Source organism: Tauraco erythrolophus, chromosome Z, assembly GCF_009769465.1.
Source record: "Tauraco erythrolophus isolate bTauEry1 chromosome Z, bTauEry1.pri, whole genome shotgun sequence".
NCBI lineage: Eukaryota > Metazoa > Chordata > Aves > Musophagiformes > Musophagidae > Tauraco > Tauraco erythrolophus.
Window position 1 is genome coordinate 30813434 of NC_141496.1, and position 11618 is coordinate 30825051.

Consider the following 11618-nt stretch of genomic DNA (forward strand, 5'->3'; position numbering starts at 1 on the left):
GTTTTCAGCAGAGATAAAGGAAAACGCTTTACGAAATGTGAAACGTCTATAAGATGTTCCACCCAGAAAACACACTTTATTAGCACAAAATTTCACAGAAGTAAGTGGGACCTACCTGAACTTCCCCCATGCCCCCAGCAAATCAACACAGTAAGATACAAAAGCATTGATTTAGTATCAGAGGTATTGAGCTGTGAACACTTTAAACCAACTCAAGTGATCTTCCTTGGTCACGTAAGTTAAATAAGCAGTACTAATTAAGTAGAATTCTCACTGGGAACATTTCCTAAGAGACAAAACTCAAACTCATAAAACTAAGAAAAAAAATCCAACCCGTAATAACTGAAGACATCTTCTAAAGCTTTAAAACAATGTTATTTTAAAACCGTAATAGGAACTTTTTATTTTTACATATGCACCACACTAGCTTAATAGAATACATAAGTTTCACCATCTTCCAAAATTATTTTGAGTTTTTTTATTAGAATATACTAATTTTAAACCAGAGCAAAGCCCTTGAAGCATAAAATTAACAATTATGAAGATATTTCTAAAAATCTATTGCAAAAGTGATAAAAAAATCTCACTAGTACCCACTATTGCATTGGAGTCAAGCTGTGAGAAGCATAATGCGACAGAACCATAACATTCCCTTCGCTTTTTAAAAATAAAAAGCTCAAACGAACCTTTGTTTCAATAGAAATGCAGGCATCTGTTTTCATTTCTCCATTGTCCACGGTATTTGGAAGCCATTTTCCTTGTGCAAGACTACAGATGTGAATCCGCAATGGCATAATTACAGTATTGTTACATAGAGGTTCAAGCTAAGGAGAAGTATCAACACAACAATTTCCAGATTTCCTGAAGACAGACTAGGAAGTTTACAACAAAACACCTTACAAAGAAAAAATAATTACAGCGTTGAGTCCATGACTGAGCATTTGAGTGTTAGGCAGGAAGACTACTGTAAAGAGAACTACTTCCATTTAGAATAGGCTACAATCAAGTTCACATTTCCATCGTGTCTGGATGCTCGAGTCGCAGTTTGAGGATGCAGAGGTAAGCCAGCATTTCCTGATCGGGAACATACCTAGCACATAGACTTCCACAGACATGTCCCATGCTGCTTATCACTGGATTAGCATTGTTTTGCATTTCAAATATACTGGTTTAGCAAGGATCTTATTTTTTAAGCACCAAGTATGTCTGACAGTGGGGAAAAGGCTAACACTGTCTAGATCATTCAAGCAGGACACTAAGTCACTTCATGAGACAGAAACCAGTATGAAACATTTCAAAAGCAAGAGCTACAGTGGGTTAAATGAAGTATTCTGAAGACTGACATATCTGAATCACAAAATGGGCAACACATTGATTTCTAAAAAAAAAAAAAAAATCAGCACACATTTATTGACTCAACAGGTCACAGAACTGTGAACAACTCTGTAGAATTTGGGTCTCACTTTTTACAGGGAAATTAGCTTAAAGTCACCGCACTCATTTCAGAACTCAAATTTGTTTAGTTTAGTTTTTCTGCCTTATTGCCACAATTCAATGTATGCACTTTATTTTAATTAATTCAATGCTAAAAGTGTAATTTACTGATAAAGTGCTTGGAAACCAAGACAAGTAAACTGAAAATTGTTACCGCAAGTTCTTGCGCCTGACTTCAGTCACGTCATACATCAGGCAGCTGTCTTACCTCAGACCACAGGAGTTGCACAGCTTGAACAAGTTCCTCCACTGTTTCCCAACAGCAACGACTTACACTATGACAAACACGCTTGTCAAGTCAGACACAGCCCCACCTTTTCCCAGGCACAAGGAGAACTTACAGCTATAGCAAAGTTTTACCATGAATTTTATCCTGTACAAGTCAGGATGAATTTCCACTTCCAGAAGTTATTTGCTCTAGAGCCAACCTTAAAAGGCTGGTAGTTGAGTGCTCTTCTATTCTAGCTTGGCTTCTGTTACAGAACAGATCTGATCTACCATTAACATTAAAGATTCCCAGACATAAAGTTTAGGCCTCACCCCTGGAAGCTCCAGCAATGTAAAGGTCAGACTGGAATTGAAAAGTCTTCCTTGTGCTGAAAACACAAGTTCTCGTTTTCTCTGGAACACACTAAAGCAATAGGAAGAACATACTCCTGAACTATCCCAATATAATTATTAGCTAATAGACCTGAAGATGCTAATACGGACTTAATTAAGAGCCATTATCAATTCTGTTAAGGCTTTTCCCCTTCCTATACTTCATTCCCCCACAAAATTCACATTTTCAAACGAGTAAAATTAAAACACTGGGTAAGTTTATTTAACTCATTAAACAGTTTCACGCTGGAAGTATCTATTAAACACTCCCTGCAGATTAGAAGTTTTAACATTAGTACCTAGTTCACTCAAGACACCAACAGCTTGCAGCTGTTCTTCAAGGTCAAGCAAAGTTCTCTCAAATTGCACATTTTATGTTATATTTAACGATCAATAATTATTTCCAGAATACAGAGCTATTTCTTAAATTCAGTAGATTACAAAGTGCTTAGAGCGTATGCAGCTCTTACCTGCAAACACTGGGAATTCACCGATTAAGTCTAAAATGTTCTATTATGCACAGGACGTTTTCTAACACAGTAAAAAGTTGCTCTGCAGAAAAGGAAGACCTTTTATGATTGTTTAATATTTATGGCCAATGTTTTTGTCCTGCTTTTCTGACAAGAAGCCACACCAGAGAGTTTCTTTTATATTTTTATTGTATGCCAAAGTTCATTAAAGACAGGGTTTTGCTTGTATACAAGGTACTCAAAAATTGAGTCTAGGCAGAGATTCGTTAGCAAACTTATTTCAAAGCATAGGTTTGGTTCAGTCAGGCCACAAAAATAATATTGTGTACAAGCAGTAACTAAAGAGCTGCAGGTTCAAGAAGTTTCCAAGTATCACAGATCTTGATATCTCATCAGGAAATAAAAATAAAATCAAAGCAGTCACAATAGAAAATAGCAGCTCCATGTAGCCTTTTCAAGTTTTAACTTTATTCAGAAAGTGACACTTGGTTCAGTTTGCCTCATTCTTTGAAGCTTCATCGAAGTTTTCAACCAGATCTAGAAAAAGAATGTTGAAATTAAAAGTTTGACATACTTCTCCTTTGCCAAACGTTTTAGCTTTTTCCTCAAAGTTCTACCTCATATCAAGTACTTACAACACAAAAAACTTTCAGCTTATAATACACAGATCAAACAACTCTTAAGAACTTCATGTTTCATTCTTCTTGCTCAAACAAGTAGTTTTGGCTGGTTCACTATAAAGCACAACTCTAAGAGAATTTAACTTCGCTATGCCCACAACTGGGCAAAGTGATACCCAGAAGATAGATTCTTCCCACCCTTCTTACCGAATATCAAATACTTATCTTAGCCATAGCTATTACTTTTACACAGGATAAAAATGCTAGCTCAAGTCTCTAAGTCCCTCATGATGTCTGACAACAATGAAACACTCTGCTCACAGAAATTCTGTGACAGCGAGTGTCTAGTCCATACTCTCACCATCCTTGGCTTAATCTTATACTACATAGATTCTCTTAGCAAAATTCACTCCCTTCTCCTCAGTTCATGCTTGTTCTTACCTGGAACTTCATCATCATCATCTTCACCAGTAGCAAGTGGTGCTTTTCCATCCACAGCTGCAAGAGTAAGTAGTTCAAAAGCATCAGTCAAGCTCACATTCGGATTCTTGATTAGTTGTTTTGCTTTTTGGTTTTTGAAACCATTATCCAAGATTCTGAGCTGAAGTGCAATGCCTTATCCAGTTCTCCAGTTGAACAGAAGTCTTCAACTAACCTAGGAAGCTCACAATCCCTTTGTTACTGATAATGCTCAAACAGCCCAGCAGGGAAACAAGAAGATGCATGCTAACCCAGCATACTAGTCACCATCTTGTGTCTAGGTATACCGAGTGCCTTGCGTGGTAATCGTTTTCAGCTACAAGTGCAGAGACTGATTTTACCAATTTCTCTTAAAAGCAGCTTGGTTCATTTGACTACTCTGTGCTTCTCACGGTTTATGTATTTTACATACAGTTTTAAGGGAACAGAAGGATCTTATGATCCTAGACCTTCAAGGAAAATTGAAGCTTCACTGTAACTGTGAAGCTGCAGGCAGACACACACGCCTAGAGGTACTTAAAGATAACTATGGTCCCCTAGCAAAGTCAGAGGAATATGGAACTGGATGCACAACTTAACACTTAGGTGGCTGAGGTAACCACGTGTTCTGGTCTACAGTTCTGACTCAGTAATTTCTTAATCATTGCCACTGTGTTTGCCAGAGCTAGTGAGACTTAACCATGTCCCTTGTAGCAGACCAATGAGCATCTGTTGAACTGCAGCAGTATAATGCTAAGAATAGGTACCTCAGGTCCCTGGGTGCCCGTGCCACTACTTTTACTGCTATTCTTAGCTGTCTCATACTCTTCGCCACCTCAGTTTTATCCTAATTAATCATTCTCAGTTTTCAAGAAAAGAGATGGGTTCATACTACACCTGTATGAGAGAGAACCTTCTAGAGAACCAAAACAGATGAATGCATAAACTTTCATCTGAAAGGGCTTGGGACAAGGTCACTGCTAATCTCCCTTTTTTTTTTTGGCAACAGCAGAAAGTTGTTAGCTTACGTGCATCGCAAAGTTAAATATGACATTTCAAAAGTAAACCATGTTACTTCATCCTAAATTTTCTGCATTCTCTCTTATCTCCAAGACCAGACAAAGTTTACTTTCATGCCTAATTCTCACGCTGTAGCAGCAGCACTGTTCCCAAACATCACACACTTAAGTCCCTCTTCTACTTCTCCCACAGTTTTACAAAGAGCAAGTGTTCATGTTCTTGTACTAATTTAAGGATGGAATTGGAAGTTGGTGTATCTAGCTTAATGCTCATGCCAGTCCTGTTCTACACACACAGAAATTATAACATACTTCCTTACAAATACCGTGTAATTACCTCCTAACTATCAAAAAGCTCATGCAACAAGTCTGTGTGTAAAGCAGTTGCAAGATGTCTGTGGTCAAGTCCGCTTCCCCACGACTCATGTTTCCATTCCAAGTGTCAAAACAGACACACTGAAAGTTTATCTTTCTTCAAAGCCTAACTCTTTCACAGTAACTCATCTACTTAGCTTTAGAGAATGACGTACGTCAAAATATGGCAGACACATCAAGAAGTAAACTACCACAAAATCGAGTCTGGCTACAGCTTTCCAGTCTTAGACCAGCTGCAAGATATGCTAACAGGTGCCTCTGCTTTATTTGGTTATACTTGTCATTGGATTTGAGCTATAAATAAGATCTAAGAGTTCCATTTCTTTAAAACCATTTTATAACATACTTGCAGACAGCAAGAGTGCACTGAATTTCACTGCTGCCACACAAGTCTCATGTCAGCTGCCAGCATGAAACACATTCTAGTTTCAACTTACATTGCTTGGGTAAGGCTTCTGCCAATCTCCTCAGGCTGGTCAGACTGTCAGCTCCGAGCTGGTTTAAGATGCTAGGAAGCATTTCTGTCAACTGCTTTGTCTCCGCATGGCCAGTTATAGTGAAAGTGTTTGCAGCCAGAGATGCCTGAACTTTAGGATTATTGAAGTGAATGACTGTTCCTTGGTTGGTAAACATGTTTACCTGCAAGAAACAAAATTCAGTATTTCAATCAGTTTAGCAAGATTTTTCAATTTAACAGGAAACTGAAGTTCTTAAAGCTCAATAAAGACCTACTGACAACTTACAGACAAGTTTAGGATGTTAACAGGAAATTTATTTTGATATATTTTCTATTTCTATATAGAAAAGTATTTTTCCCTTTGAAGCAATTACCTCTTCAATTCCAGAAATATTGTTGACTCCCAGTTTCTTCAAAGAAAACTGAAGCTTCTTATCATCTGCTGTAGCTGTTCTATGGACAACCTTCTTCTTTCTGCGGGCAGTACCCTTTGCAAAAAAAGTTACAAATTAATACTTAATTAGTTCTTCACAAACTCTAATCCTCAGGGCTGTGTAACTACTACGAAGCCATCTACAAATGAACTTAACATACAAAGTTCTGCGTTACAGTGCACCCAACCCCACCCCTTCAACTGCACTGCAGTAGTCTTTCCCTTGCTATAAGGCAAGCTTTGCATGTCTGTGAGAAGCATGGGGCTTTAGGAAGCAGTGCACCAGAGAACATTTATTCCACAATTTTTATAGGGATTCTACAGCGTCGTAGAAAAAAAAATGCAAGTTTACCCTTGTCTGTTATTAGAGGCATAAAACTGAAGAATGAGCACAATTTTAAGTAATTTCTGAAGCTTATGAATTTTTCCTTAGATCGTCTTTCTTCAGCTGTAGCCAGATTTTGATAATAGTCAGAGGCCATAAAGTCGTCAACACATCATTACCAAATGAATACAAGAAAAATCAAAATACTCAATTTTTATTCCAAATAGACATCTCCCATCTGATGGGCTTACATAGCCGAAAAACACTTATTTTCCCAAAATGTTGTTTTACAAAATTATTTCTACACAGTATTTCAGGCCACTCATTTAGAAAGCAAAACAAGCAAAGGTTACATTCCCCTACAGACACAGACCTCTATATCGCTCCATGTGAAATAACTGTCTGTCATGGTTTAGGCTGCTCTGGCAACTAAACTCCTCACAGCCGCTCACTCACCTTCCCCCACCCCCTGGGGATGAGGAAGAGAATTAAAGGAGAAAAAGAAAGAGACCTGTGGGTTGAGATAAGAACAACTTAGTACCACCGCTACCAATATATATATGTACATATATGTACAATGATAAACATATACAAACGATATACGGTGTAATTGCTCACCACTCCTTGACCAAGGCCTGTCTGGCCCCGAATTAAGAATTCCAAAACAGATAAGTCCTGACACCACAATCCTGGGCGAGCGAGAGGCCCGGAAATAAGAGACAAAGAGAGAGAGCACTCTGAGAGTCCGAAAGTGAGAGTCCCAGAAGAGCAAAAGCCCTTCTTTCCAGCTGATCCTCGCTTTTATACTGGGCATGATGCTGCATGACATGGAATACTAATTGGCCAGTTTGGCCCTCAATCCTAAGTCTAAGTACAAATCATAAGGAGAGTCATGGACCCCCCGTCCCGGCCATGCTCCACCCTATCCCGTTGTGCTCCTGCACACTGGCAAGAACATGGCAGCTGAAAAGTCCTTGAGACCTCAGTGCCAACTATAAACATCAGTGCGCTGTCAGCGTTCTTCTTAGAGCAAATCTCAGACTAAAACCAAATACGGAGCTCTTCCAGCTGCTAAAAAGAAGAGCTAACTGTCCCAGCTGAAACCAGGACACTGTCCCATATCAGAAGACATTTGTACCTACAAGGTACAGGCTGAGAGAGTTGGGGTTGTTCAGCCTGAAGAAGAGAAGGCTCCGGGGTGATCTTATTGCAGCTTTCCAGTACTTAAAGGGGGCCTCCAGGAAAGCTGGAGAGGGACTTTTTACAAGCGTTTGTAGTGACAGGACAAGGGGCAATGGATTCAAACTGAAAGAGGGGAGATTTTGATTAGAGATAAGGAAGAAATTTTTTACATTGAGGGTGTTGCGGCACTGGAACAGGTTGCCCAGAGAAGTTGTGGATGCCCCATCCCTGGAAGTGTTCAAGGCCAGGTTGGATAAGGCTTTGGGCAACCTGGTGTAGTGGAGGATTTCTCTGCCCACAGCAGCGGGGTTGGAACTAGATGATCTTTAAGGTCCCTTCCAACCCTAACCATTCTAAAAAAGCAGAAAGTGTCACTCTATACTTCCTTGCACAATCATAAGGCTTCAGTAAAATCTGACATAAAATATCTAGAAACAGGTGAAACTAAGCTCCGTTATGACATGCTATAACTACTAATCTAAGTCTTACTCCAGTTGCCCATCTGTCACATGCTAGCAGTAAGAGAATGTGTTGCTGCCCAGTCATATAACAGCTGCAATACCGTTTGAGTTAACTGGTAGAAGTTAGAAAACTGACTGGACACTAACAACTCTAACATAACCCAGTTACAAACAATGAGAAACATTAATGACAAATTCATATGAGAGTAGCAGTTTTTGCTTAATGTCTCTAAAAGACCTATATTGACCAGAGAGCTGCAAGAGCTGTAATCTGAATGCATGCCCTTACATGACAAACATTAAAAGTCTCTATAGTCAATAAACACGCGGCAGTAACATGTACACAATCATCAATACAATACAGCACTTCTCTGCTTAACTAGTAACCCATACAAAGAATATGCAAAATCACCAAGCCAGTTCATTACTACATTAACCCTGATTTAAGGTTGCCTAAGTCTCCAGCTAAAGGCAAAATTAAAAAAAAAATCACAAAAGGAATGAAAGCTCCTGGAAATTCTGTTAGCAACAGTTGATTAGTTAGCATTCTAAAATATTATGTGCACACTTCCTCAGGCTCTCAAACAATACTAACAAACTCTTGCCTTAAAACTAATACTGCAATTAAAATGTTTACTACCATACGACTATATTAAACACACTTTTTATTTTCAGATTATAAGCAATCACACAGCTACATATATTCAGATGTCGTAACACAAGAAAAAGGTTTTCTGAGCATGTTAGTCTACAATTACAAGAGTATAGTAAGTACAGAATTTCCAACTTTGTCCTAAGAGACAAACGAACAGCCATGGGCATCTTAAAGATACCTGACAACAGTCTGGAACACAACCCTCTAAAATGTTACAATAACTATATGCGAGCTCATTTGCTATAAGGTCTACTGACTTCAAAACCTCCACGCCTTCTAAAATAGCCCATACAAGAATACCGGCTGCAAGTCTGCTGTAATATATTGTATCAAACCCCAAAAGAAAAGGCTGGAGGTTCACCTACTACATACTGCTTCCACAGACCTGACTCCAGAGATCCCTGCCGCAGCTCAGCTTCCCCTGAGGACAGCTAAGCGAAGCCGAGCGCACTTTGGGCTGCTCCCCACCCGGGTTTCCAGGGCCTCTCGTACTCGGCCTGGTGTGCGTGCAGGGACGCGCAGTCCCGAGGGCAGGGCGGGCAGCCTACCTTGCCACCGATGCGCACTTGGGCCTGCAGCTTGGCGAGCTTCTCTTGGTTCATGATCGTTTCTCTCATCTGCGGAAGCAACGAGAGCGCCCGCGGAAGGCGAGTCAGGACGCGCCCGGCGGCGGGCCCACCGGCGGGGCAGGCGGGGGCTCCGCACTACCCCTCCCCAGCAGGAGGGCGCCGCCGCCCCGTCGCGGCGGCGGGAAGGGGCCCGCTCGCGCGCAGCGCAACGCCACTGAGGCGACAAGAGGCTGCCCTCCGGCCCGGCCCAGGACCGCCCTCCCTTCCCCCAGTAACCACCGCCGCCACCCACCGACCCGCAGCCCCCGACCGCGCAACGACGGCCCCCAGCCGCCCCACGCCGTCTCGTCTGTACCTTCCCCGGGCGGTAACGGCGGCGCCGGAGCGCGGGGAAAGGCGAGGGCCACGGGCGGGGCGCGGAAGCGGGCACAGCACGCGTGCGGGAGCGAGATGGCGGCCGGAAGGAAGGAAGGCACAGCGCCGCGCACGGCGCATGCGCCGCTCGCCGCGGCGGCGGGGGGGGTGGAGCCTCCGCGGAGGGGGCGGGGCCGCCTCGCGGGGCGCCCCCGTGGCCCTTCGTGTACCCCTTTGCTCTCCGTCTCCGCTGGTTTTCGCTTTGGCTTCGCATCCCCGTTCGCGTCCCTCGGCACCCACGTGCGACCGCTTCCTGCTGGCCGGGGAACACCCTCCGCTCGCGCTCCCTGCTTCGCTCGGAGCTTTTCTCCTGGGGCAGTGTTTTCCGTCACGGAGGTCTTAAGGCGCCCTTTTCCTTTCCTGGCTATGTGGTCTGAATCCCGTTCTGAGAACCAAGCGCACACCTCCAAGGCCCCAGCCGAAGCGCTTGCTGCTGCATTCGAGTGTTTGTAAACGCAGTTCTTCAGCCCGTGTTCCTCAGGGCAGAGACCATTCACAGTCAAGGATTTCGGCCCTCCACAGGTTTATCGATGTGTCCCTGTTTGCTCCCTCTGAGGAGTCTGGTGGGACTAATCTCACAGCTACTGGGAACTCGCGTGTCTGTGTCTCGCATGTTCTCGCCGTGCAGAAAGCTAAGAGATCCTTGCAGAGTTTGCACCTGTGTTGCACGGCAGGGTGCAGGAGCAGATGTATGGGGGAAGAAGGCCGGTATCCTCATCAGTGCTACACATACTGACCAAGTGACACAAGAGAGGAGAAACCGTGTTGGTCCATGGTCCTGCCCCCATCCTCACCACAACCGAACCCAATTGCCGTCTTGGCGTCAGTAGAAACACTACTGACCTTGCCATCTCATCCTGTATTTTAATGTCTTTTAAACCAGTTCTTCTCTGGAATATCCTCAATAAACTCTTCCCTTTGTTCTTGTTTCTGTAAGACTATGTTAATAATTAATTTACCCTTCTTTATTGGTTAATGTTAAGGGTCCCATGTTAGTTATTCCCAGAGCCAAGGCTTTGGCAAGGCAGTGCTTTTTGTGTGCACGTAAATTTTATTTGTACTTGTTATATCTCTTCACTATACTGAAGCTTAGTGTTAATTTGTACAGAAGATTTTGATTGCTGTTAAAATTGAGACTTCAGTAATTAGTGAAAATGAATAATAAACCCGAAATTACTCCATCTGGTGGTGATAGGAGGTCTCAAGGAGGTGATGATTCAAAAGGCACTGCTGAAGAGCAACCTCTCAGCAGACTAACATCACTAAGTCGAACAGCTGCAAAGGATGGCGAGGGAACTTGCAGAAATTTGGTCCAGCATGTCTGTAAAACTTGGACAGCGAATCAGTTTGCTCAGAAAAGAATGGAGGGGAGGAAGCCCATATCACTGTGTCTGAACTGGCAAACCCATTATCTTAATTCAGAAGGAAAGGAACAAAACAGATTTGGGGTAAGGGGGGATTTGGGGAGGACAAAGTTTGTTCTGAACGAAAAAGGAAACTTACAAATTTATTGCAAGGTGAAAGCAACAACATACCTGCAGCAAAAGGGAATAGAGCCAAGATGAACAAAAAAAAACCCAACCCTGAATCATTGCGGGCTATTGAAAGTAGAAGCAATAAATACTTCAGCTTCAGATTTATCACAGTCTGCCATCGATGTGTAAGAAAGATTTCAGAATTACTAGGCCAATCGATGATTACAGACATGCAAATGTTTTAATAGGCTGAAACACTGAAGTGAAAATGAGTCACAGAAAGATTATTCCAAGATAGAAGCTATAGAAAGTGCTGTCCCAGCTGTCAGCCTAGGATTAACTGGGCTGGAGGTATGATCTCATATTCCCTCATGTGAGATTTTGAAGACAAATTATCCTGAAAACCACATCACTGAGTTGTATCAGGAGTCAACTGAAGCAATTCAAGAATTGCAGTTCAAGGGACTCTGTAAGATTTGGTTATGTTTCCTGGATCAAACAGCAGATCTTCAAAAAACAAACTTTGCATCAGAGAAAAAGTATTTTAGAATGCTAAAACAATATTGGCTTGCTTTCTCCAGTCCTTTTTGTGTAATTGCATAATGGGAAA

The 11618-nt window shown here is 42.2% G+C and overlaps 1 protein-coding gene across 2 annotated transcripts; it reads right to left on the reverse strand.

The window, feature by feature from the left end:
- Positions 1-2735: 2735 nt before the first annotated feature.
- BTF3 (basic transcription factor 3) lies at positions 2736-9564 on the reverse strand. Of its 2 annotated transcripts, XM_086628962.1 has the most exons (6): positions 9475-9505; positions 9099-9167; positions 5869-5982; positions 5475-5676; positions 3626-3682; positions 2736-3101 (listed from the first exon to the last, which is right to left on the reverse strand). In XM_086628962.1, exons 2-6 carry the CDS (start codon positions 9165-9167, stop codon positions 3055-3057), a joined length of 489 nt encoding a protein of 162 aa, XP_086485088.1. In that variant the 5' UTR covers positions 9475-9505; the 3' UTR covers positions 2736-3054. The 2 variants fall into 2 exon arrangements, with proteins under 2 accessions (XP_086485088.1, XP_086485089.1); XM_086628963.1 differs by lacking the exon at positions 9099-9167 and having other exon boundaries at positions 9475-9564.
- Positions 9565-11618: the final 2054 nt, after the last annotated feature.

Bases quoted from the DNA above. Each gene is read 5' to 3' on its own strand.
- BTF3 (XM_086628962.1), bottom strand. From the start codon at position 9,167: ATGAGAGAAACGATCATGAACCAAGAGAAGCTCGCCAAGCTGCAGGCC. The intron at 5,983-9,098 runs GTAGGCTGCCCG...TTTTTTGCAAAG, and splicing joins AAGTGCGCATCGGTGGCAAG to GGTACTGCCCGCAGAAAGAA. The intron at 3,102-3,625 runs GTAAGAACAAGC...TTCTTTTTCTAG, and splicing joins TGATGATGATGAAGTTCCAG to ATCTGGTTGAAAACTTCGAT.